At 46.7% G+C, this 27,655-nt stretch overlaps 1 protein-coding gene across 3 annotated transcripts; it reads right to left on the reverse strand.

The window, feature by feature from the left end:
• Positions 1-1,237: 1,237 nt before the first annotated feature.
• Positions 1,238-26,828, reverse strand: SYVN1 (synoviolin 1). Of its 3 annotated transcripts, none has more exons than XM_065408779.1 (16): positions 26,763-26,828; positions 19,589-19,737; positions 17,742-17,834; positions 17,123-17,275; positions 15,609-15,657; positions 13,364-13,467; positions 12,630-12,756; positions 11,358-11,457; positions 11,213-11,278; positions 10,413-10,529; positions 9,690-9,865; positions 8,889-9,047; positions 8,111-8,230; positions 7,668-7,854; positions 6,162-6,316; positions 1,238-5,730 (listed from the first exon to the last, which is right to left on the reverse strand). In XM_065408779.1, exons 2-16 carry the CDS (start codon positions 19,718-19,720, stop codon positions 5,576-5,578), a joined length of 1,893 nt encoding a protein of 630 aa, XP_065264851.1. In that variant the 5' UTR covers positions 19,721-19,737; positions 26,763-26,828; the 3' UTR covers positions 1,238-5,575. The 3 variants fall into 3 exon arrangements, with proteins under 3 accessions (XP_065264851.1, XP_065264849.1, XP_065264852.1); XM_065408777.1 differs by having other exon boundaries at positions 26,711-26,821; XM_065408780.1 differs by lacking the exon at positions 8,889-9,047 and having other exon boundaries at positions 26,711-26,821.
• Positions 26,829-27,655: the final 827 nt, after the last annotated feature.

Below are 27,655 nucleotides of genomic sequence, written 5' to 3' on the forward strand. Positions count from 1 at the left end.
CTTTTCAGCTGAGCAGAGGCCTTGAGAAGGAAGGGCAGGAGGGCTTCCTCTCAGCTGGCATGTCTGGGCCATGGAGGGGGAGGAATAGGGTGACCAGACAGTAAGTGTGAAAATTGGGATGGGAGTTGGGGGGGGGGTAATAGGAGCCTATATAAGAAAAAGACCCAAAAATCGGGACATCTGGTCACCCTAGGGAGGAAGAAAGGGTTGAGTGCCAACCAGAGTCCCATGGCACCAGCTCTAGTTTTAAGATTAGAAGACAAAAGGGAACCATAGAGGCCTGGTTAAAGAAGATCTAGAGGGGACAATCAATTATGTGGCCAATGGACTCCTTTGCCACTGTGTGGTCTCCCCATGTAGTCTGCAGGAGAAGTAAAGAAGATGAACTCTATCCTGTCTTTCACCAAGTCGCTAAGGCTATATCTACCCTACAATCGGGATCAAGGCTATGGGATCAATCCACTGACAGTCGATTTAGCGGGTCTAGTTAAGACCTGCCACATCAACAGCAGATCGCTCTGCAGTCGACCCCTGTACTCTACCCCCAACAACCCCGCGGTAACTCGACCTAAGGTATGTCGAGTTATTCACATAGCTGGATGTGTGTAGCATAGGTCGACTTACCGCGGTGGTGTAGACATTGCCTAAGAGTCTCCTACTTGCCACCACCGGAGGTGTTTGTGAGCTGGAGATGAAGGGAGGCACCTAAACCTATCAGTGTTACACTTTGCATTTGCAACATTAAGCCTTATGTTACTCACGGGCAGGGGTAGTCAGTAGGTGGACTGGGGATCACCAAACACTTTTGAATAGACCCTGAAATCTTATTTACTTATTATTGTTGGGTTTATATTATTATTTTCTCTGGAGGCCTTGACTATACCTTTGACCAAGAAATTTGGACCTTGACAAAAAATAGACTACCCCTACTCTAGGGCATTGGCTGGGTGGTAACTATTATCCTCATTTTACAGAAATGTAAACTGAAGAACAAAGAAGTGACAAAACTTGGTGCTGGCCTCCTCCCTCATTTCCCCTGCAGTAAGGGCAGAACCATGTAGGGAAATCAGGCATCCTACCACTTTTGTGCCTGCTATCAGTATTAAATCATCTTCAGTCACCCAAGGGAGGCAATGGATTAGTAGGGTTGTGTACTTACTATAGGGAGAGTTGGTAGCACCAATTGTAGGCAAGGCTGCCTAACACTTCCCCTCCAAAACTATCAAAGCACTACACCATCTTTAAAGCAAGTTTTATTTTGCTGTATATACAATTTAAGCTATTAAAAATGTACACAATATTTACAAATTAAATAATTATCCAAACCCTCTTCACCTCCAACACAACTCTGCAACACAAAAAACAATGAAAGAGAAGTTAAAGGAAACCATTGGGATGAATATAGGCCATGAACATTTCCCAATGGTCTCTCCATTTATGTATTTTCCTCTTCATTTATGTATGTAAATAAACTCCTAAAGGATGCAAATATCATGGAATGTGTGGCACAGTTTAGCACATCCTCTGCTAAATAGTCATTTTATTGAAATTGAAAACATAAAATATGGACGCTTCCCTAAACTATTCCCACCTTTAAATTCAAACAATTTAATTTTAAACAGGACATATGGCATATTTAAAAAAAACAAAACAAAACAAAAAAAACACCTTTTAAGCAATCGCTGGAAGTATGAGACCAAGTTTTCTCCTCTTCCGCACACCCAGCACTGAATTAAAGATGTTTATGCAGGCTGGCTTGTTATTGCAGAGTTCCTCATATTACCATAGTTATTTCTGGTAAGGAGCCAAACAAGTTATTTTGGGGGCATGGAGGAGGGGACCCTCAGTATTAAAAATCAAAGAGGATATATGAGGACCACATGTCAAATTCTGAGTTGACTGATCTTATCGTCCCTTTATAGAATGAAGAAAAGGCCTCTCTGCTCACTGAAGGAAATGCACATGTTCCAAGCATGCAAAACCCCTTTAAAAAAGAAAAAAATGCAGTCTCTCACTACTTCATGTTCCATGGCCAGAGAACAGGAGGTTCTCGATCCACACTCACAGATGAGTCTGCATTTATGTATGGATTTTACTCATGCTTTTTGTTGTTGGTCTTTCTTAAAAACCAAGTTTTTCTTTCTTAAGGTTTGGATATAAAGAAGGGAGGGAATGCATAGTTATTACACCAAATGCAAGTTTAGCCCACTGTCTTGCTACAAAGTGATATGCAGCCTGGTTGCCTTTTGATACCCTCTCCCCACCAGATCACCAGGATCCTAGCTGTCTGCCAGATATCACCATCCCTTGTCACGGTCACCCACTCCCGTCCTCGATGCTCAGTTCTAATTCTCGGTGGCTGGGACTCCCATCCAAACCAGTATTGTAATCCTGATGTGCCTCCAACAAAAACACAGATCTATGTTTTAAAAATATAAATCTTTAACTACTTTTGCCCTTCTTCAGAAGGAACTCAACTATTAACCGAATTTACAACCCTTAAGTGCTGTCTCTGGATTGTTTCCCTGAGATAGGTGTATGATTAGAAGCCACTTAAAGAGAAGCACTGAAGGGTTATACCAACTGCTGAATTAAAGTAAACTGAATAGCAAACAACGGTTTAGGGTCACCACACACACAATTTTTGTTTTTTTGGGGAGGGGAGGGGAAGAGAGGAATTTTAGGACTCATTCAGTGCTGGTTCTATAATGTAATCTATTGCCTGTTGCAGAGCATCTTCCTTATACTAAAAATGCTTACTTAACCCTTCATTACCTCTCCTATCTAAATCCAGCCCATGGCTTACTTCCCCATTAAGTTGATATCCCTTTAGATACAGGGGTGCGTATACTGTATTATGTTTGCATTAGGTATGTGAGTTCACATAACTCTATTGGATGGGATTTTCAAATCACTCGGGGACTTTTAGGACCACCAGTCCCACTGAAAGTCAACAGGACTGGTGCTCCTAAGTCACTTAAGTGATCCCCCTGTCATGACTTACACTCAGGAGACGTGTCAAACAATTACAAGTCAGATTAGTCCTCTCAAATTACATTTTTTGAAACACAATGTTTAAGGACTTTAATATCCTTGCCTGTTGTCTTAACCTATTTGTCCTGTTTTTAAAATTATATAGGCTCACACAAAAAGGGACAGAAGTAGCCTATCGTAATGGCCAAGGTAGCCAAGAGCCTTTTCCAGCTGATTACTAACAGACTGAACAAACTCATGGTCCATAACCATGACCACGCTTTAATTGCTTGCTTACATCAATCCAAAAATTTTTGAATTTGGTGTTAGTCTTTTAAGGTGCATTGGTATGCAAGCAAGGATCTGGGGAAAGAACTAGGCTGGACAGATTGCAGAGGAGTTACTAAAAATCTAACATATGTGAAGGTGCTACAAGTAACAAACCCATAAAGTCATATGTTCTTATATCAATTAGCCTAATGTCCTTTAATTGACCTACAGAGTCTTGGTAGTAAAACAGACTGGATGAGCAGGGTCTCATTGCTAATGGGAAGTTTCTACTTATTTATCCAAAGTAAAGGTATTTTCCTATAGGAGTTCCACCACTAATACTGTCAATCAACAAGAGTCCATGCAACCCCTAATAAACTCTTCTGAAGTTGTTAGGCCACTGCTCTAAAAAAGAATAAAAAGCAGAGGTGACTGTTTTGTGTCTTGAAAGCAGCTCTTAGAGAACCTGACGGTGGTGCCAGGAGCTGTACAAGATCCATGGGGACAATTCACAGAAGATGGCTACGGGACCATGGCCTGCATACAGACAGAACAACATGAACCTGGCCAATAAGCCATTTTCATCCCAGGCATAAAAGCATGGACTTAAGTAGAATCACAAAGGATGAGGTTGGCCCATTCGCTTCCAAGTAAGACTGGAGGTGAAGAGGCATTTCATCTCTCAACTCCTTAGCAATTAAAGTGTCACTATGATGAATAAAGCATGTGAAAGCGCCAACATTAGAGAGTATCAAAGGCCAGAAGTGTCATTGAGTAGCCATGGCTACTGCAACTTCTCCAATTCTTCGATACGGGAAACATGACAAGTGCTTCTCTGGTCGTGGGGCACAGAGAAGGGGGGAATATTAACTACATCTGACTAACTTCTAAATTCTTCGCTATCTGTGCCATCAGCATAGATTCATTGCTAAACACAGGCAAATCAATACTCTGGTTTCAAAGGTCTAGCAGACTCCATTCTACATCCAGAAGATGTTCTTCTTGCTGGGATGAATATTTGAGCAGTGTAATCCAGGGGAGGGGTTTTAACTGCACGATCATCCCCTTCTAAGATGATCATCCCAATGCCATTTGGATAAAACTCTTTAAGCATCACAGTTTGTGATCAATACTGAAGTCATTTGCACTAAGTTAAATTCTAGATTGCGAGAGCCCCCACTGGGCTTCCTCAGATGATGCAGAATGTTGATCTCCACCCACACTAGAGCACGCAGAGAGGAAATAAAGTTAAAAATGGACTTTAAAGCAATCTCACAACTCTCCCACAGCGTCCACTGCTCCATTCAGTGCTCCTCACTCAACAAAAATAAATTCAAAAAAAGGTATAAAGCAGAAGCGATGGTTGACGTTTTAACTTTACCCCACCACAAACCAAGCCAAACTAGCAATGACTACCAGAAACACCTAGGGTCTGGATCCTGCCATCCTTAGGCTTAACTGTCTTGGGAGTTCTGGCTGAGTATTAGCCGGGGACGACAGGTGTGTTTCATGAACTCCTCTCACCTTGAACTGAGTCACCTACATACATTGCTCCTACATATAAAGCTGAGACTATGCTCACTTACAGGTATCCTTCCATGGGTAGTTTGTTAAGGAAATACACCTCTTTCCCCCTTTCATGATGGGAGCATGTTTCTTATGGACTTCCTTCAGCTAGACATTAACATTGTTAGGATGAGCCCAGAAGGCATTGCTTGAGGATGGAGGCCAGCCGCCACATGAATGCCACAGAGGTAGAAAGAACCGGGTTAAAGCAGAAGAGAACTATTTTGAGAAGTTGCCACCCAACTCCTGTTAGGCGGATGGGGGGAGGAAGGGCAGCTTTCTAAACAATAGATATGCCCACTGCAGTTAAGTGGCACACCACGGAACTCCCTGGGGTCTGACCACCTCAGCCCTGTGCATCGTGTTTTGTAGAAGGACCCTGCTTTTCAGGGAATGCTGCTGGGAAGGCTCTGGAATTAGAACAGTTAGTGCACAGGTGGGTATGACTGAATCTGCACATCAGAGAGAGGACAGCTGCAGACTGGGCGGTGGGTTTTTGTTGTTGTTGTTGTTGTTGTTTTTAAATTAGAAACCATGGCAGATTAAAGAGTCAATTCTGAGCCCCAGCATAGCGGCCCTAGCACTCTCATGTCAAGTCAGCACTTGGTGCAGGTTAGAACATTCTAAACAGAGCGATAGCAGAGTCTCACTTCTCTTGTCGCATCCCCAACCACCACCGCACACGCTGCTTTTCAAAAGAAAAAGTCAGTGTCAAACGGTAACCCAGGCAAGACAAGGTACTTAGGAAAGGGGGGTGGGAGGGGTGTCAATGGGAAGGGGGAGAGGAGGATTCCAGTTTCTGAAGCCGGCGCCTGCGAAGCTCAGCTGTGTCAGGCTCCCCCGGTAAAGGCTGATCCTCTTCTTCCTCGTGCCCGGCTGGCTCGGTGTATCCCTCTGCACCCACCAATCCAGATGGATCATCTGAGACAGCAACGGGGGAGGAAATCATCAGAGGTTGACATCCACCAGATTCCTTTGTTTCCCCACGCTCCTAAGGGACTTAGAACCACTACTTTAGGACAGCCAAATGTGGCCATTAGCACTTAAGGGGACAGCCACCTGGCCTGTCTCATTCAGCAGCAAACCCTCAGCTGGGACACACACCAGCATGACAGATGCTGCCTATCCTGGATGCAGCTGTACCCTGCACAGTCAGTAGATGTGTTGCACCTAGGATGAACATGGTGCAGCCAAGTGCCATCAGCTGCTAAAGCCCGTTACTACAACTTTTGGCTCTCTCTGTAAGGTTCCTTAGGGAATGGGTTAGGTCTTGTTCCTAGACCATGTGGCTAACAGCGACACCGTGAGGCTTCGCACTACAAGGTCCTACAACAAGGAGGACTTCCGTCTACCTGTTTGACCTGTTGAGTCTGGTTCCACTGCTGGAGAGGTCCCTGGGGAAGAGGTACTGTCGGGTGAATTGAAAGTGGTGGATTCTCTGGTGGGTGTCTCTTGAGAGGAGGTCGAAGTGTTTAGGGAGCTTGGCAGCTGCGTAGGACGGGGTGACCTGTCCAGAGGGGAAGCCAGAAGACGGTTACAAGGTGGAGAGCTATAAACAGACCATGATTAATTCTTTGTAGTATGCTATCACTTAGAGGCCCCAGATGAGATCAGGGCCCTAACAAAACTTTACAAAAGAACTGTCAGACTGAATCAGACCCTTGGTCTATCTAGTCCAGTATCTTGTCTCCAACAATGGCCAGGACCAAGTGCTTCAGAATCAGGTGCAAGAACCTCACAGTAGGCAGATATAGGGTAATCTGCCCCTCCCACATTGGCTTAAGCAATGAAGTAGGAAGTTCAATGTCCCTTCCAAAAAATTTTCTGTCATGACAAACTCTCAATATTCTTGATATCCATATCCAAGCCCTTTTTGAATCTAGTGTAATAAAAAGAGTGCTCCTGCCCAGAACAGCTTACAATCTAAATGGATGAGAGACACAAAGGATTACCACCCTTCTCTTTATGTATAGCTAAGCTAAGGTAAAGAGAGAGAAGTGCCCCAACTCACACAGGATGTCTGTAGCTGAGCCAGGACTTGAACCCTGATCAGAGTCCCAGTACAGTGTCAGCCACAAGAACACACTTCTGGCTTCCAAACTCTGCTTTCCTAGCCCATGTTTCCTTTCACAGGGTGGTGAGCAGAATCTTGGCCTGAGTGCAAGTGCAACTACATCTTCCAGCTCTTCCAGTGCAGGCTTATTCCTGCCCAAGGATAGGAATAAGGGTGTCTCCACACTTCAGTGCTAATTTGCCATATAAGCAAGCAGGCCTTAAAGTATCTACTCAGTGCTATAAAAAGGAGGTATTGCCAGGAACCGAAACTCCTGAGTTCTCACCCTCGCTCTGAGAAGCTATCTATGGCAATAGCTTCTCCACCGCTCTGCTTCAGGACCCCATTTGCACCATGCAGATGGTTACTGACCTACGTCATGGGTTGAGGTTTGTACATAATCCCTAGATCTTACATGACACTTTTCATCAGCAGATCTCAAAGGACTTCACAAAGGTGGTCAGTATAATTATTCTCATTTTACAGATGGGGAAACTCAAGACCAGTGGCAGAGTTGGAGTAGAATACAGATCTCCTCAGTCCCAGACCAGCACTCTATCTCCTAGGCCCCACACATTGGTGGTACAAGCTTTGGGCACCTGTTATCACCAACGAAGACCACCCAACTTTTAGCATTGTGAGGACAGGGAGCCAGCAGTTTGGAATCACATGGCATTACAATGTGCTGTCACTAAGCTAGATGGATCCAACACAGAGCTTGATGGATTATGGTCAAGTCAGTGGTTGCACCATGTGTCCGACAGAGTACAAGGTCTCACACCCTGCCACAGTACTGGATAGTTACCCAATGGTCGCCAGAACGGTGAGATACTGGTTTATCTGTAACATGGCTGCATCTAGGAGCGTGTGGATGTTCTGCAGACACTGGAGCCTGGCTTCCAGATGCTGCCGGTCATGGCCTTCCATGGCACGGAGCTCTTCATCTGTCAACCCAGCAAACCCGGCGGGTGGCACAGGCATGGGAGGGAAGCCTGTTCAGAAGGAAAACAGATGGTCTGTAAGAGAGGACTCAAGGAAAGCTTCCTGACTCCCTCTCCAATGGACAAGGTTTTAATTAGCGGTGAAATCTATCAATTTACTGAAGAAGATATGACCATGCTCTTGGCAAGTTGCTAATTTGGGCCTTAGAGACAAAGTTTGGATATTTTCTTCTCCCTCCCCATGCTTCCAGTAGAGGAACTTTCTTCCCCCATCCAGCCCTGGATGGAAGAAGCCACCCTAGCTTACCAAATAGAGGTGGCAATGCCATTCCCATCCACGGGGGAGGGAAGGGAAAGCCAGGCACTGCTCCCACAGGGGCAGTGTCAGATCCAGATGCTGAATCACCACCAGGTCTCGAGGTACTCGCTGCAGAGGGTGAAGGGGACAAAGAAGAGATAGCAGCCTGGTTAAACAGTCATGGTACATTTATGCCCATCCACCGCTTTACACATAGCCAATGAGGTTTCAGCATGTCTTCAAACACACAACACCTGGGTATCTTTCTCGGGTCAATGTTAGTTAATCCCACACTATAAAATAATGTCAAGAAAGTAAGGGGATATAAAACCTTTCATCTCTAGAGCTGCCAGTTCCAACCTGGCCCAGGGGTGGAGACTAGCTATGGGGGGGGTGGGGGGTGGGAGAGGGGGGAGAGAATACAGAACTTTTTCTCTCTAGGGGCACCAGCTCCAATCCAGCCCCAGACTGGGGAGATTTCCTGACCTCCTGAGCCAGCCAATGGGATATAGGGTCTTTTCCCCTTTAGGGGACCAGCCGCAGATCAATAGCGTCAAAGCTGTTTTCATCTTGTGGCAACTCTGTGGTCTGTTGGTGAGTCTCTGTCCAAACCCACGACTGGCATAACTGACCTCCTTGCTGGCAGTCTCAATTTACAGGTCTAGAACCAAATGGGCCGGGGAGAACCAGAAGCAGGTCACAGTTGAAGTATGTTGGCGGGGCAGCGAGAGGGAAGCCTGCCCCAGTGATGGCATGAAGGAGAAGGTTAGACTCTGTGGCTTCTCACCTGTTGTCTGAATGCCTGAAGTGGAGGGTGCACTGGAAGCAGCAGAGGGATTCTCTGCATTGTTGGGTGGTTGGACACCAGGCACTGGAGGAAATGGACCTATGGGAGGCCAGAGAGGGAACATCCCAGGAGGAAACGGGGGCAGGATTCCTTGGGGGACTGCGGAGTGAAGGAGAGAAGTGTGTGACCCATAGAGAAGATATGCCAGACAGACACTACATTTCTCCAGCACCTTCCAGCCAAGGGTCTCAAGGCACTTGTGACATTAAAATAGCCTCAGGGGAGGTAGGTCAGTGTACTATCCATTTTACAGCGGTACACTTATGCAAAGTGGCAGAGCGGAGTCCTGATTCTCAGCACCCCCACACCCGGCTCCAGCCACAGGACTATCTGTTCCTGCTTCTGGAGGGGGAATAATCCAGGAGTCCTGATTCCCAGTCTGTTGCTCCAAGAATTACACAATTCCTCTCCATTACACTATGCTCTTACTTTCCTTCTAATGACAGAGAAGCTAAAAGGCCAAATGTCTTTGGTTACTCCCATATGGCCCAATGCATTGTAATGTTGTTGTGTGTATAACTGAAGGCAGAGTTTGGCCCAAACAAGGTACATTCAGTAGTACAACATAGTAATACACTTCAATTTTTCAATGCTGGGCAAGGAATCCCAGTATCAACAGCTGCTGCACCTCACCCTGGAGGTGGCTGCAGTGATTTCCATCTGGAATGAATGGCATCAGGACAGGATTACTGAGAAACTGCTCAGCCCTGCTGGCTTGGTGTCCAGAGAAGCTGTACTCACAGTTAGGCGGCTGGGGAATCAGTGGAGTATGGTGCGGCGGTGGCTGCTGTTGCTGCTGCTGCGCTTGCTCCTGTTGCTCGGGTGGCGTTTGGGACTGAGTGGGGAGGGAGGCACGGAGGACGTCCATGCGGCAGGTGGGGCAGGTCTGCTGCCGCTGGAACCAGGAACGCAGGCAGCTGTGGAGGGGGCAGAGGCCACCTGGTTAAGATTGGCTCATTAAACAGGTTACTTTTTCAGGGCAATAGGATTTACACACAGTCCCGACAATTAGCTGGAGACGCCCTCCCCTGTTATTGTTTCTCACTCTTGCCATGGGTAGATGGAGAAGAGAAGAGATTTCAGCCTGTGTAGACCCATTCAATCCATGGCTTCTCGACAGAGATGGTATTTGTTACATGGACCTGCTCGCTAGGGACCGAACTTGGAGCCACCAACTCACAGGCCTCCAGACAGCAATGACCAGGCCTCACAGTTGAGAAGGGAGATGGATTGGAACCAGTGATCTACAGCAGAGGGGACTGAATTCCTTTACAAACCCTTTTTAGTTGTTAGATTCTTCCCTGGCACCATGCACCTTACAGCAAGGAGGAAGTTACCATGCCCTGGCTTCTCAATTATACAAGGACAAGGCTTGGATTTTCATGCCTTTGGCAGCTAACTCCACACCACAAAGAAAGCCATCTGCAAGCAGCTGCGTGGGCAGAAGTATTAGCCTTTCCTCACCTGGTGTGGAATATGTGGTTGCATGGCAGGCGTTTGGCACCCATCACCATCTCCTCCCGGCAGATAATGCACACATTATCCATGGCCTGAAGCTCTTCTGGAGTGGCATCAGGGTATCTGGGGAGGCAGTAGAGTTTTAAGAGGCAGTAACGTATATATTCTCTGATGATCTACAAGGGCAGTGATGCCAATGAAGGAGCGGGGGCTATAACAGGAGATAATTAAGCAAAGGGAAATTTAGGTTGGATAGCAGGGAGATCTATGTGAGACAGTCCACCCACCCCCAAGGGAAGTCGTCTTGCCCAGGGCATTCCAAACTGGATGGGACAGGACTGAGGGGTTGCGCTAGATTAGCTGTGACCTACTAGGCCTCTAAAAAGCTGTACACTGGACTGAGTGTCTTAAGCCAGACTGCTCTAATGCGGATTTCTCCTGTATTAATGAAGCTTAAAGGGCCAGAGAGATTCATTGCAAACATGGCTGTGTGGTCTTGTGGCCAGAGGACTGGACTGGGAGTCAGGAAATCTGGATTCTACTCCCAGCTCTGCCACTGACCTTGGGCAAGTTCTTTCCCCTCTCTGTGCCTGTTTCCTGCTCCCACCCTTTGTCTATTTCAAATGTAAACTCTTTGGGACAAGCGCCATCTCCCTAGGTCTCTGTGCAGCGCCTGGCTCAATGTGGTCCTCCCCACCCCAGTCGAGGGGGTGAGGGGTCTGTGCGGTGCCCTGCCCAATGCCTTTAGGCCCTACTGTAACAGATTTCACTCTATAGAAGCAATTTCTCTCCAACTGGATACTTACAGAGTGTTCATGTTGCGAATGGCGCGGCGTGACATGATGGCATCAGTCACAGCTCTCTTGAACTGCCTGAAATGACACACAAGTTGCTGGAGTTAAACACACACACACACACAGGAACAGTATCAATACCCCAGCGACATCTTACCTCATTGCCAGGTACATGGGCCGGATGGCGAAGAGAGGGAAAGTGTGCACTTTAATCATGATGGTCATGAAGGCCATGTACAGCAGCACTTTAATGAAGCCTGAGGAGGAAGGAGAGAGATTAGTGCTCTCTCGCTCTCTCTCGTGTGCCTCTACTCGGAGGATCTCATTGCCCTTAAACACTAGCGAACTCCCACATCCAACCCCAGGAGGCAGGGAAGTGCCTCAATTTTACAGGTGGAGAAAGAGGCACAGAAAAGAAGCAATTTGCTCCCCCATGTCACACAGTGAGTCAATGACCAAGCTAAGAACAGAACCCAGGAGGCTCTAGTAACTCAATTGCACTCCCCTCACAGAGCTGGGAATAGAACTCTGGAGTTTGGCTCCCAGTTCCTCCCTGCTCTAACTCCCCTCCCAGAGCTGGGGATAAAGCCCAGGGATCCTGACTCCCCATCTTCCTTGCTCTAGCCACCAGACCACAATGCCTGCACAAACCAACCCACTGTGGCCTCCAGAAATCCACCCAATCCATATTTTGATTCCAATCTTACCAAGCCATCAGCATTTTAGGCCTGGTCTACATTACAGAGTTAGATCGACATAAGGCAGCTTACGTCAACCTAACTCCGTAAGCGTCTACTCTAAAATGTAGCTCCCACCAATGTAACTCCCCCACTACACTGACTTAATAACTCCACCTCTGCGAAAGGCGTAGCGCCTACGTTGATGTAGTTAAGTTGATGCAGTATCAATGTAGACACTGTGTTGCTTACATCAACTGTTGCTGCCTTTCAGAAACGGTCTCACAATGTCCCACACTGGCAGTTCAATCAGTGCAAGCACTCCTGGTGAGTACGCGCACCGCCAACACAATAAGCGTAGTGTGAATGTGTAAAACCGATTCAATTACTGCGGTGGCTGTACGTCGACATAACTTAGGTCAACTTAATTTTGTAGCGTAGACTTGCCCTTAGTTTTAATGATACATTAAATGATTTTGGATCGCCACAGGCTTCTCTTAACAAACACAGCTGCTACTTAGCTATATTTCAATCCCACTTTCTTCCCTTCAGCTGATCAATGAAGTGGTGAGACCATCTACAAACTACCCCTCCCAACCATGCTCCTATGAAGAGCTCTAGCACAAGGCCCCATATAGCACCACAATTCAGGCTCCCATGGCTGTTAGATGTTCATATGGGAGAACACACAAGTCCCCACGGGGCTATGGAAGGTGCTAGCTGTTATCCAGAGCTGGGAAGAGAGAGTGTACCTGTGAAGAGCTCCGTGTACAGCATGTAGACGGCCTTGTTGTCCCATGGATTCTCACTCTGCAGGTCGACTGAATGCAGAATGTACTTTATGAAGATTGTGAGCACCATGGTCATGAGGATGGCATACTGTGGGGGCAGGAAAGAAATAAGAGGCATGTCACAGGATGAGCTAATCTTTTAAAGGCGTTGGAACTCATCTGTACCCTGTGCCAAGGTCAGCCCACCTCTCCAGGTGAGGGACCAAATCACATGGTAGGAAACTGGTGTCTCCGAGCCAGGCCTGCACGGATACAAAAGGCAGCCTGAGTTCAGGGAGAGAAGAAAGGAGTAGGGAGGCTCTCCTTAGCTCCCTGGCAGATGGCCTGGGAGTGCAACCCTACAGGAAGCAGGCTGAAGGAAAGCCTAAGCAGAAGGGAGTAAAGACTCACTTTAACTTGAAGGCAGAAGTCCTGGGGAACCAGACCTGCATGGAGCAGATGGTCTCCATCAGAAATCCCAGGGCAGGGGAAAGGACTTGGCTGATATGCATAACTTCTGTTTTTGGAGAAATAAACAGAACCACGAAGGAAAGGGACCAAAATCCACTTGCTGCCGAGAGAACTCTGAAGCACTGGCTGGTTAGTCAGCCCCACTGGCTTACAATGCATGACAGAGCTTTGATTTGCAGTAAGTAGCAGAGCAAGGCAAATATTCCTCCCTCCCTCCTTGCCACACAGGCAGACACATTTCGTACCTCAAACCCAAAGACCAGCTGGACGGAGGCTCCCCGGGTGAGGATGCTGTGGTAGGCATGGCTGACAAACAGGAAATCCAGGACACCCAACAAGAGCATCAGAGCTGGACACAGAAAGAAGGGAGGTTAGACGCTGGAATTACAATACTGAGCTGTGATTTGGGGTACACATGGGGAAGGCTTGACAGAAGTAAAGAAGGGGGTGACTTAAGCATAAGGCTAGGAGCCAGGACTCCTACAATCTATTCCCAACACTGGAAATGGAGTGTGATCTAGTAGTCAGAGTATAGGTATGAGCGCCAGGATTCCTGGGTTATAACCTTAATTTTCCCACTGACTCACGGTGTAACTGTGGGCAAGTCGCTTCATGTCTCAGTTTCCTCATCTGTAAAATAGGACTAACTCTTCTCACAGGGGATTGGGAAGCACTAGGCAAGTGCCACGTGGAAGTAACTGAACATTTCAAACCCTAAACTGCATGGGATGAAAGCCATGCGGGGTGTCAAACGTTGATATTTATATTACGACAAAGCCCCAGTCAAGATCTGGACCCCATCACACAGCACAAACACATCTCAATGGGTCCCTTAGGATCCTCTGAAAACCCCAGCTTCAGTTTCCCATGGCACTTTGTTGCACGAGTCAGCGTGTTAACCGCAGCGTGCTGCATAGTTTCATTCTTCCTTCCTGAAGTTTTAGTTAGCTACAGGGTTCTCCTTGATGTCTTGTCCTCAACTAGGTTGCTGTGAGCTGTTAAACAGCTGCTCTGCTCCAACCCAGAACTGAACAAAGCAATCTAATCCATAAAAGGCCTTCTGGAAGACATTACATACTGTTTTGACAAGGTTATCGACTCTGAACAGTCTCACACTCAACTGCACAAATGAGAAGGGGTTTTACATTAGCGTATTTAGCCTGTCACATGCAAATTATCTTCTGAAATTATCTTTCCTGGCCAGCTGTTGCTGCTCATCGAGTCCTGGAGAGGAAATGTTCAGAATAAAGAAACTCTCCCACCCCCCCACCCCCGCCCGGTTCTCCCCTAGGAGATTTGTGTCAGGTATCAAGCCACGTCATGCCTTCATTAAACTTTGTTGCTTTAATGATTTCTCCACATCCTTCCCTCTACATGGGTAACACTTACTCACAAAGTCATTTTCATTATTAACAGTGCAGGCAGAGGTTAGCAAGCTTCTCACCCACAGCTTTGCCAATGCGCCTCCAGGGCTGCTATTCCAGGGCTGATCCATTCCCACACCCACAATCCTCTGCCAAAGCCCCTCAATCCTGGCTTGCAGCCCCCACATTCCAATCCTGGATCCTCTCTTACCACTGCCCCACAATTCTGAGCCACTGCATCTCCTGCTACTCCAGTCCTGCATTCTCTATGCCTCTCCATTCTGATCCACAGCATTCCCTGCTAGTCTAGTGCTGGACTTTCTCCCTCCCAACACACAGTTCTGCCACTGCCTCTAAATCCTGACTTGCTGCACTCCCTGTTAAACCACTTCTGGACTCCTGACTCTCAGCTCTGTCAATGCCTCTCAATCCCAACCCACAGCTTTCTGCTATTCCAACCCTGAGCTCCCCCTGAGCCCCACAGCGCTCGGCTGATGCCCCTCAGTCCTGATCTGCAGTCCCCTTGCTATTCCAGCCTTGGGCTCCACCACATACACAACTCTACCAATGCCACTCAATCCTGACCTGCAGCCTCACTCCCCCCCCTTACTAATCCTGCCCTGGACTCTCCAGTACAAACAGATCTGACAATACTCTCAGTCCTGACCAGCTGCATCTCCTGCTATTCAAGTCCTGAGTTCCCAACATAGATTGTTGAGGGTGAATTGTATGATTGTTTTTGGAAAATGGGGACTAAGCCTGTTACAGAGATCTGTGAATCTCAGAGATAAGAAACATATTAGGTCCTATCAAAACAGTCTCTCGAGGACCAGAACTAGGCAGGGAAAATAAGATTCCACGTATGATCTAAAGAGAATTTGAAGCAACTGCTCTCACATCACAAGGCAGATGTGTTAACATGCTGAATCAATCCTGCTGTCTGAAGACTTCCCTTGCAGGTAGATTATCCCATATCTGCCACACTGCAGTGTTTCTTGCACCTTGCTCTGAAACATCTGGTGCTGGGCTCTGACCCAGTATGGCAATTACATTGTAATGGGGGGAAGAGGGGAGAGAAATAAGAACAGGGGAGGATAGACAAAGGGAATAAAATAAAGGCACTTACAGATTATGCGGAAATGAAAGAGCCAGGAGATGTTTGGACTCCTCTCCATCTGGGAAGAGATGAACAAACTTTTAGGACTCTCCACCCAATTTTCCAAAACTCCATTCTCTGCATTCTGAACTGTAAAGAGTTACTGATGTAGGACCAATAGGCCAATCTTATTTTCTATCCATCTTGGTTTCTACACCACAAGCATCATCATTGTGTCTTGCTGGTTCCTTGTCTGCTGGCATCACAGTGTCTTGCTGATCCTGCAAAAGTGCTGAGCACTTCGAGGTACTGAGCTACTTTAGCTCCTACGGAGTCAGCGCTTTTACTATTTGTATTACTCTAGAACAGGGGTTCTCACAACAAATTTTTGGTGACCTAACTCTTGCTGGTGGCCGTTCTGACAATTTTTCCTAAAATACATAAGTAACTTTAGGAAAAACAAATAAATATGCACATATACATGTCCAAATCATTGTAATTTATTTATGTAGGGTTTTTTGCAGACTCAGTAATAAAAATAATGTACAGCTGTCTCTATCCTTTACTGGACCTAAACAGAATGGAAATACAAATAAGGTGCTTTGTATGTTCTTGTCTTTTTTCTTTTCTTTTTTTTAAAGACTTGCTAGCTAGTAAGTCTGCTGTGAAAAGTGATATTAACAAACATACAAATATCACATGTCACAGCAGATTTACTCAGTCCCAGCAAGCCCAGGGACAAATTAAACCCTGGATGGAGGCGCTGGGGCACTGGGGGAGGCAGCAGGGACCAGCGGTGATTGGGGAGGGTGAGCTCGGGACCAGAGCCCGTCACCTCACAGCCAGGGAATGGAACCAAAAGCCCCATGCCCAGGGGACAGGGCCCGAGGATGGAGCCCAAAACCCCATAGGTGGAGCCTGCCACCCACCACACCAACCTCATCACCCCTGGGAAGGTGGGGAACTCACACCGTCTGTCTGCTCCTCCAGCTTTTCTGTCTCCAGAGGCGGCCAGGGCCCAACCACTGCTGGCAGCCCCCGGGCAGGGCTGCTGCTTTGCCCCCACCACCACCACCACCCAGGAGGCTGTGACCGCAAGAACATCCCCTGGTGGCCGCATTTGAGAAACACTGCTCTAGAACCTTAGACGCCCCAGTCATGGAGCAGGCCTCCACTGTGCTAGGCACTGTATAAACACAGAACAAAAAGATGGCCCCTATCTCAGAGAGCTTATAAGACAAGAAAACAGTGAGATAATCCTGACCAGCCTGGCCCAAAGGACAATTGCAGAAGCACTAATGAGAAAAATGAATGTAGAACAAGCAGAGGACACAAAAGGATCTGCTTCCCATGCTCCCTACACACAGGACACTCTATGCTGTGACAACCAAAGCACAATGACAAGTGTTTTCATCCCTCAGAAGGCCACAGAAGTAGCTTAGATAGACAGATCCTTGTTTGTTACCAAGATCACTGAATGACTCCCCAGATAGATGGCAGCCAACCCCAATCTGGTATCCTGCTCAGGGGCATGTCACACTTACAAAGTCCACCCGGTCCTCAGCAAGCCAGTGGAAGCACTTGAGGAACAGGAGGAGGGTGAAGAGGGCCACAAAGCGGGGACTGAAGTCATCTCTGAAGACGGTGAAGGCCAGGCAAGTTTCCGTGACCGCATACCATGATCTCTCAAGTAGGTGCTGAGAGAGAGAGAGAGAGAGTTAGCAGCACTGTCCCAGTTCCCCACATACCGCTCATCTTAGTTCTCAGTACTGAAGGGAGGAGGAGAAGGAACTTATTCTTTTATGTCCCAATTTTTAAAGGAAAGCATTTTCTTTTGCACTCCACCACTTTCCCTCGGAGGCTCTCAGAGCACTTGGGTATCAAATTCTGTACCACAGTTCTGTAAAATGGGGTAACAGCAATGCCCTGCCTCACAGGGATGTTGGGAGGATAAATACACTCAAGACAGATGCTCAGACACTCTGGTAACAGGGGTCATGCAAGTACCAAAGATAGATATGATTTTATGCTCAGCATCAAAATCCCATTTAACTTACAATCAATGCAGCTCTCAGAGCAACCCTCTGCTACTGTGTACCTTCGTCACCCAACATAAGATTGTGCTGCAAGTAATCAGTTACAACTGCCAGAGGCCTCACTCACCTCCATTTCTGCTGCTCGGAGCTGGCCAAAAAACACTTTCCCCATGAATTTGCCCAGGAGGAAAACCAAAACGAAAGCCTGAATGTAGAGAACCTGCAGGGAAGGGAAAGGGAGAGATTGAACCAAAAGAAACACTCACATACCACAGCTTATGAACCAAACCAGATCAAAAGAAAAGGCTGGAGAGAACAATCCTGCAGAACCCCTTCTGGCCTAGATCAGACCTTCCCATCCTTAAAGTCTATGATTTACAACACCCAAGGGATCTACTTTTACCAGTTATGACTGTCCTCTGTCCACTTTCAAGGCACATAACACCTTCCCATCTTATTTCCCATCCCCAAGGAAACATACGGCTAGTTTTCAGTTAACCCCTTCACAACATTCTAATGCCCTTCGGGCTGTGTGAGATCTGTGTACCCTGGGGCCTGGAATTTGTATTTTGAAGGTACTTTGGTTACTGTGGAGAATTGGTGAGATGTACAGATTTCTACCCCACTTGCACCTGCATGTTACTACGTACGTTAAAAAAGCCCAACTGAAAACAGATTGATGAGCCTTTCCAAATTTAGCTAGAATTTTGCAAGCCAGCTGTGGAGTCAGTTACATGCACACATACTTCTATATATTTCCCACACTAAAGAAGTAGTTTGTTCCGAGTACTACTGGCTCAGCAACTGCTGTAGCGTGGAAGTGTTTGTTTTGGTCAACATACCCTGGGGGAATAGAAAGCAGAAGTGAACTGAAAAAAGAGCCACTGAATTACATTGATAAAGAGAAATGACTCATTTGAATGCTGTCCAGTGCTCCCTGAAGTAATTTGAGGGTAGGAGGAGAGGGACAGGACTCTGTCCATTCCCTAGCAGATGGATGCCAACCTCACACAGAAGTCACCATCACAGTTTGCACTTATTAGCATCCTTGCTGGAAGACTGAGTGGAGTGGTTAAATACACATTAGGCCATGGAGACAGAACTCCCTCCAGGCAGGGCTAAAGCCCACTGGTGGATCAGTATGGAATACTTGCCCTACTGCTGGCAATGCTGTACCTATCCTTGGAATAAACAGAGTGAGAGAGGCTCCAGAGCAGTCAATCCAGCATCGTTCACTGACATTGCATCTACTCAATTAAACAAAAGCACAAAGGAAGCCAATATTTCGACTAACTCGCAAGATTCATTTGGGACCTCAACTCCTGAGCCTCCAACTCAAGAGTTAATCAACCCAAGGATGAAATGAGACAGCCAAAGACTGTTCAGGATTTGGCTCTGCTCTGTATCAAAATAACCCTGGATTTCAGCTCTCTTGAAAATGTTATGTCCTCCGCTCCCCGTGTAAATGTAGAGGCACTGCATAACAAATTGTTTCCAGGGATTGGAATACAGCACCTGTTAAAAGGACTGCGTTGACAGGAGTTTGCATTACTGCTGCTCCTGTTTTTATACCACATCCCACCAACATACCAGAGCCCTCCCTGTAAGAGGAAAGATTCAATTCCATGTCACACTCAATTCACACTCCCTCTGCTGATATTGACAGTAAGGGGGACACAATTAGTGCCAACTGTGCAGGGTTAATTGCGGCTTGGATTCTCAAAGTGGGTAAGGCCCCATGAAACTCATTCCACTGATCAGCACCAAACAGGAATGACTTTCAGTAACTACCAAACTGGGAGTTCAAAGACTAGCTCTCATTACCAATCCCCCGGAGACAGGTCACTTCCACATGGCTTTGGATGGCCACTGTCGCAGTGCAAGTTAAATACCAATAGTTGACAGGCTGAGCCATTATCAGAGCAACCTGCTCTCCTCCCCACAACCTGGGCAGCCCATGGACTGCATACTTACTGCCATGCTGGGGCTGGATTTGGTCAGATACACCACTGTTGGGTAGAACTGGTGCTTCAGGTAATAGGCATGAGCCACTACCACTGATGTCAGAGCCAGGCTGGCAGCCATCATGATTGCCGTTCGGAACATCTCCCCAGCCCAACGACCTGGGAGAGGGAAGACAGACATGAGCATATGGTTTAGAGATATAGAATAAAGCCATAGCTGCCTTCACATCACCTAAGGCAACAAAAGAGCCACCAAATTTGCATTGTAAGGGGTCAGTGGATCATTGCTGTACTTAGTTTGCTGCTTCTTGGCTTAAAGTTTTCATTACATTCCCCCTCTCCATCTGCTTTGTTCTTGGCCTCCCATACTGGTAAGTTCCCACCAGGCCATGGACTTTGTCTTCCGATATTTGTCTGCAAAATGCCTACCAAACACTAGGTGATCACACAGCAAACTTCCTTTAACCTGGATGTAAATAGTTATCAAAGGATACCAAAGCACTTTACAAACAAAAGAATCATTCCATGCAGCCACCTCCGGATGGGACAGGGAAGCTCTTAAACAGCCACACAGCACCAATGAGCAATAGTTTACGACTGGGAGCAAAGAACAAGTCAACCAAGAGATTGGTTCTTGGCCCTATGCTATTAAACATTTTTATCAATGACTTGGAGGAAAACATTAAATCATCACTGAAAGTTTGCAGCTGACAAAATTTGGGGGAGCGGCAATTAATGAAGAGGATAGGTGAGGTCACTGATACAGAGCAATCTGGACGATGCATATTTTAATACAGTTAAATGTAAATATTAGGGCTGTCAATTAATCGCAGTTAACTCACGCAATTAACTCAAAAAAATTAATCACGATTAATCGCACTGTTAAACAATAGAATTCCAATTGACATTTATTAAATATTTTGGATGTTTTTCTACATTTTCAAATACATTGTTTTCTATTACAAAACACAATACAAAGTGTACAGTGCTCACTTTATATTATTTTTATTACAAACATTTGCACTGTAAAAAATGATAAACAAAAGAAATAGTATTTTTCAATTCACCTCCTACAAGTACTGTACTGCAATCTCTTTATTGTGAAAGTGTAACTTACAAATGTAGTTTTTTTTTTTTTTTGTTACATAATGGCACTCAAAAACAAAACAATGTAAAACTTTAGAGTCAAGTCCACTCGGTCCTACTTCGTTTTCAGCCAATCGCTAAGACAAACAAGTTAGTTTACATTTACGGGAGATACTGCTGCCTGCTTCTTCTTTATAATGTCACCTGAAAGTGAGAACAGGCTTTTGTTCTTATGGCACTGTTGTAGCCAGTGTTGCAAATTATTTACGTGCCAGATATGCTAAACATTCGTACGCTCCTTCATGCTTCGGCCACCATTCCAAGGACATGCTTCCATGCAGATGATGCTCGTTAAAAAAAAAAAAAAAATGAATTAATTAAATTTGTGACTGAATTCCTGGGGGGGAAACTGTATGTCCCCTGCTCTGTTTTACCTGCATTCTGCCATATATTTCACGTTATAGCAGGCTTGGATGATGACCCAGCACGTTTGTTTTAAGAACACTTTCACAGCAGATTTGACAAAACGCAAAAAAGGTACCAATGTGAGATTTCTAAAAATAGCTACAGCACTCGACCCTAGGTTTAAGAATCTGAAGTGCCATCCAAAATCTGAGAGGGATGAGGTGTGGAGCATGCTTTTAGAAGTGTTAAAAGAGCAACACTCCAATGCGGAAACTACAGAACCCGAACCACCAAAAAAGAAAATCAACCTTCTGCTGGTGGCATCTGACTCAGATGATGAAAATGAACATACATCGGTCTGCTCTGCTTTGGATCATTATCGAGCAGAACCCATCATCAGCATGGACGCATGTTCTCTGGAATGGTGACTGAAGCATGAAGGGACATATGAATCAACGCATCTGGCACGTAAATATCTTGTGACGCCGGCTACAACAGTACCATGCGAACGCCTGTTCTCGCTTTCAGGTGACATTGTAAACAAGAAGAGGGCGGGATTATCTCCTGCAAATTGTAACCAAACTTGTTTTGTCTGAGTGATTGGCTGAAGTAGCACTGAGTGGACTTGTAGACTATAAAGTTTTACATTGTTTTATTTTTGAATGCAGTTATTTTTGGACATAATTCTACATTGTAAGCTCAATTTTCACGATAAAGAGATTGCACTACAGTACTTGTATTAGGTGAATTGAAAAATACTATTTCTTTTGTTTTTTACAGTGCAAATATTTGAAATAAAAATAATATAAAGTGAGCACTGTATACTTTGTAATCTGTATTATAATTGAAATAAATATATTTGAAAATGTAGAAAACATCCAAAATATTTAAATAAATGGTATTCTCTTATTGTTTAACAGTGCAATCAATCATGCAATTAATCACGATTAATTTTTTTAATTGCCTGACAAGCCCTAGTAAATATACACATCCAGGAATAAAAAAATGTAGGCCATACATACAGGATGGGGGAAGCAGTGGCTGGAAAAAATTTTGGATTCATGGTGGATAATCAGCTAAACGAGAGCTCCCACTAGGACACTGGCCAACAAGGCTAATGCAATCCTTGGATGCATAAATAGTGGATTATTGAATAAGAGTAGAGAGGTTATTTTACCTCTGTATTTGGCACTGGCGTGACCACTGCTGGAATACTGTGTCCAGTTCTGGTGTTCACAGTTCAGCAAGAATGTTGATAAATTGGAGAGGGTTAAGAGTAGAGCCATGAGAATGGTTAAAGGATCTGAAAACATGCCTTATATGATAGGCTCGAGGAGCTCAATTTATCTATCTTAACAAAGAGAAGGTTAAGGGGCGACTTGATCACAGTCTGTAAGTACTTAGATGGGGAATAAATATTTGAGAATGGGCTCTTCCATCTAGAAAACAAAGGTCTAACACAGTGGTTCTCAAACTTTTGTACTAGTGACCCCTTTCACACAGCAAGCCTCTGAGTGCAACCCCCCTTATAAATTAAAAACACTTTTAAATATATTGAATATTATAAATGCTGGAGGCAAAGCGGGGTTTGGGGTGGAGCCTAACAGTTCGCGATCCCCATGTAATAACCTCACGACCCCCTGAGGGGTCCCGACCCCCAGTTTGAGAACCCCTGATCTAACATGATCCAATGACTGGAAGCTGAAGCTACACAAATTCAGACTGAATAAGGTGCACATATTTAACAGTGAAGACATTTAATCCATGGAACAATTTACCAAGGGTTGTGGTGGACTGGCAATTTTTAAATCCAGATGGGACAAATTTCTGAAAGATCTGCTCTAGGAATTATGTTGGGGAAGTTCTATGGCCTGTCATACAGAAGGTCAGACTAGATCAGCGGTTTTCAAACTTTTTTTCTGGCGACCCAGTTGAAGAAAATTGTTGATGCCCATGACTCAACGGAGCTGGGGATGAGGGGTTTGGGGTGTGGGAGGGGCTCAGGGCTAGGGCAGAGAGATGAGGGGTGCAAATGAGGGGTTCAGAGTGTGGGAGGGGGCTCTGGGCTGGGGCAGGGGTGCAGGAGAGGGTCAGGACTCTGGGCTAGGGGTGCAGGCTCTGGGGTGGGCCCAGGGATGAAGGGTTGGGGGGGGCCTCAGGGCAGGGGATTGGGGCGCGGGCTTACCTTGGGAGGCTCCCGGTCAGCAGCGCAGTGGGGGTGCTAAGGCAGGCTTCCTGCCTGTCCTGGCACCGCACACCGTGCTGTGCCCTAGAAGCGGCCAGCAGCAGCTCCAGCTCCTAGGCGGAGGCGCACAAGCGACTCTGTGCAGATCTCGCCCGCAGGCACCACCTTCCCAGCCAATGGGAGTGCGGAGCCGGTGCTCAGGGCGGGGGCAGCACGCGAAGCCCCATGACCCCCCAACTGCCTATGCGCCGGACCTGCTGCTGGCCACTTCCGGGGCGCAGCGCAGTGTCAGAACAGGTAGGGACTAGTCTGCCTTAGCCAGGCAGCACCGCTGAAGGGATTTTTAACGGCCTGGTCAGCACTGCTGACCAGAGCCGCTGTGACCCAGTGCCTTACATTCCACAACCCAGTACTGGGTTGTGACTCGCAGTTTGAAAACCACTGGACTAGATGATCACAATGGCCCACTCTGGCCTTGAAATCTATGAATTCTGTACGCTATCCATCTAGAGAAGTCTTGTTAATGTTTTTCCTCAACCTACTATGCAAACCTCTGTGGTAAAATTCCCACTGATATATGCCACATGACAACATTCAATACCCTGATTAATAAATATTAATACCACCTAGTTCTTATAACACTTTTCATCAGTAGATCTCAAAGTGGTTTACAAAGGAGGGGCAATATTATCCCCATTTTATAGATGGGGAAACTGAATCACGGAAAGGTGAAAGTGATTTGCTCACAGTCACCAACAGACCAGTGGTAGAGCCAGGAACAGAACCCAAGTATCCTGAGTCCCAATCTGTTCTATCCCTGAGGCCACACTACCTCCCCACACTGATTAGCACCTTGCATCCAAGGTTCTCAGAGTGTCGTATGAAAGAGGGGACATTATTCACATCTTACAGATGGGGATAAAAGCACATGACCCACGGGCACAAAGCAAGTCAGAAGAAGGATGGTTCTGTAGTTATGAAGCACCAGAATGGGACTCAGGAGATCTGGATTCTATTCCCAGTTCTGCCATTGACTTGCTGTGTGACCTAAGGCAGTGGTTCTCAAAGCCGGTCCGCCGTTTGTTCAGGGAAAGCCCCTGGAGGGCCGGGCCGGTTTGTTTACCTGCCGCATCCGCAGGTTCGGCCGACTGCAGCACTCACTGGCCACAGTTCGCCACTCCAGACCAATAGGGGCTGCACGAAGGGTGGCCAACACATCCCTCGGCCCGCGCCACTTCCCGCAGCCCCCATCGGCCTGGAGCCACGAAATGCGGCCAGTGGGAGCCGCGATCGGCCGAACCTGCGGACGCAGCAGGTAAACAAACCGGCCCGGCCCGCCAGGGGCTTTCCCTGAACAAACGGCGGACCGGCTTTGAGAACCACTGACCTAAGGCACATCACTATCATTCTGTACCTGAGTTGTAAATCAGGAATAACAATCTTTCCTTTCTCTCCCATCCTTTGTCTTTTTTTAAGTTAGACTGTACACTTTTCAGGGCAAGTATTCGCTCTTACTCTGTGTATAAGAGCAACTAGCACAATGTGGCCTTGAGGCACTAACGCAATAACAAATAATAAAATATGCCAGTAGCAGTCAAAGGAAGAGAATTAGCTCTCATGCTCCCCAGAAGTCTCTGCTCTAGCAACTAAAGAGCATTCTCTCTCCAGAGCCAGGCATAGAACCCAGAATTCCATCTCACAATCCTCCAGCTACCAGACCAGACTGAGAGACACCTGTGCTTTCTGAATGTTTAAATACTCAAGTCCAATTAGCAGCATTCCTGTGCTAGAACATTAAAGCATCATATTATAACAAAGCAAAACACTGACACATAAGAGTGAACATAAAGCAGTTCCGTGCTCTAAGGCTGTCCCAAGTAGGGCGGTGGAATTTTAGTTAGCCATCCAGATTGCTTCTTTGGCCATATCTTGCCCCTTTTAGGAAGTTATTTATAAGATGAGTTTTTGAGACCACATCTTTCTCTTCGCTTAAGTTTCAACCAGAACTGGTTTGTCCCCTAAACCTGTGAATTATAATCGCCATGTTTAGATTAAGATAATTTAAACTATATAAAGCAGATGGCAGAGTAGTGGTTAAAATGTTAGACAACAGTTTCTGAGCCTGCACATGACTAGCTACTTAGGTTACTTTAACAGTGGAGTTACATGCACACCCTTCATTTCAAGTAGCTTATAACAGAAATGCTGACAGCCTGTATCCATTCAAGTGTCAGGGAGTACCACTTGGAGATTCTTATACGGATGTCATTTCCATGTCCCATACTAAACAGCTTCAGTCAGCCTACCTTGCATTAAAACAATTTAGTTCTTTAAATACTTATGTGCTAGAAGTGGATCTTTTATAACACCGAGTTCACGAATATATTTTACATTTCATTAGTGCCTTTCACACCAAAGGCTCTGGAAGCACTTCACTGACTATACATTATTAATCCTGTATATTACAGTAGTGCCTACAGGCCAACCAAGAATGGGGCTCCATTATGCAGGGCACTGTACAGAGTAGTCGATAGACCCTGCCCCAAACAGCTTACAGTCTAAACAGATAGAACAGATGAAGAGGGTTGGAGAGGGAGAGCATAGGACAGACAGACCCAGAGCATCTTTGAAAGCACAGCCAATGCGGAGATGAAGGGGTAGAATCATAGCTGGCACAGTGTGTTATGAGGGGGTTGGACAGGTGAATCATGATCAAAGACTCTCCAACAAGTCACCTTTGTTGCAGAAAGTACTAGGAGTGATTAGGTGGGATCTGTAGTTTCTATCCTGAGCACACAAGACCTTGTTTGTAGACAGCATGAATCGAGATGGGAAAGCAAAGTTACACACTTTGGAAAGGGAAGAATTGTTAATTTCTACGTGAGCTGCTTCAGAAGTTCTCTCCCATCATTTTTAATATTGAAAGAAAGGGAGGGTATCAATTTCCTGAAGGGTCTCTTCTCCCCCAGTCCATATGAGTGACATCAAAACACACAAGAATCCCCACCACCTCCGACACTTTCAAGGGAGCCATAAAAGGACACTCTCCATCCATGTGAGCTCTACTACCCCTCTTAGCATCTTTGCCCCCCCTTCCCCCAACGAGAACAGCTCAGGTCCCCAACAACTACTTAAATCCCAGTACTCTCCTTCCAGCTTCTCAGATACCTCCTACTACACAGGCTCTAACTTGCCCACTCCACCCACCACCACCCCAAAAATCCACTTTATTCAGGTGCCCAGGATCGAGCCCCGGTCTCACGTACCACCTAGCCAGCCCACCCAGATCCGATCTCCTCTTCTCCAGACCTTCCAGCACCCCCCTCGCTCCCTATGTCCCTCAGGTTTCAGCTCCTCCCCCAAGCCCCTACGTCCCCCAGCAACCCCGCTTCCCACTGTTCCTTCCCCAGGTTTCAGCCCCTCCCCAGGCCCCCTTGTTCCCCAGCTCCCTTGTACCTGCTGCACCCCCCAATCGGTCCATCGCCCGGTCTCCCCGGCCCGGACTCACCAAGATCCGGGAGCCCCTCAGACTGCTGCACCCACCACCACAACCAGCTGCGCCTCCCCCCTCCCTCCGCCGGAAGTCCTGAAGCTAGGAGACACCTCACTTCCGTTTGGGATGTACCATCCGCACACATCCTAGTAACCCCACCCAATTAAACCTCTATGGGGACTACCCCCAGTCACGCCCGGTGGTCTCGCCTCAGACCCTCCCTTATTTAGAGCAGCGAGCGGTACAATTCGAACACAACCAGCTCCCCCCTTTCAGGATGCAGCTGGACTGAATCAAATTCACAACTCCCTGCTGCCCCCCCCCGCCCACTTCTTCAGACGGTACGGTCCCAGTGTCTACTTGGTATCGTCCGCCTTCCACCGCTAAGGGGTGAAGAGGGTCCCGTGGCTCCTGCTGATTGGTCTAGCGTCATGGGTGTCCTCTAATCAGAAAAATCCCCAGCGCTCGCTAATGAGGAAGGAACAGTTGTTGCTAGGGGCGATGGGGCAGATTATAGAACAGACTTGTGGCGGACTCTGCGTTTGTGTAATGAGTTGGGTATGTTCTCATCCCAGATTCCGCTCTCATCACCTCCCCACCAGCTCTGGTCCAGGGTGACGGTGGTACTGTGGGACAATGGATTAGGGCACAAGAGTGGGAGCCATATCTGCCGGATTCTTTCCCAGTTCTAGGAGGGGCGTGGGCTCTACTGGGTTAGAGCGGAGTGGTGCTGGAAGTCAGGACTCTTGGGGTTCCATTTGTAGCTCCGGCACTGACTTGCCATGTGAGTGACCTTGGGCAAGTAAGCTCTGTGTGCCTTAGTTTTTCCAGATGTAAAATAGGCATAGGGATACTATGAGATAATGCTATGAGATCCTTGGATATCAGTCATAAATTTGACTGTAAAA

Source organism: Emys orbicularis, chromosome 7 (assembly GCF_028017835.1).
Source record: "Emys orbicularis isolate rEmyOrb1 chromosome 7, rEmyOrb1.hap1, whole genome shotgun sequence".
NCBI lineage: Eukaryota > Metazoa > Chordata > Testudines > Emydidae > Emys > Emys orbicularis.

What these genes read in the sequence shown, in the direction of transcription:
- SYVN1 (XM_065408777.1), bottom strand. Translation starts at nt 26,735, where the DNA reads ATGGACCGATTGGGGGGTGCAGCAG. An exon ending in TTCAGGCATTCAGACAACAG is followed by an intron (nt 8,231 to 8,888) that starts GTGAGAAGCCAC and finishes CACCCTCTGCAG; the next exon opens with CGAGTACCTCGAGACCTGGT. An exon ending in ACCGTTCTGGCGACCATTGG is followed by an intron (nt 6,317 to 7,667) that starts GTAACTATCCAG and finishes CCCTCTGGACAG; the next exon opens with GTCACCCCGTCCTACGCAGC.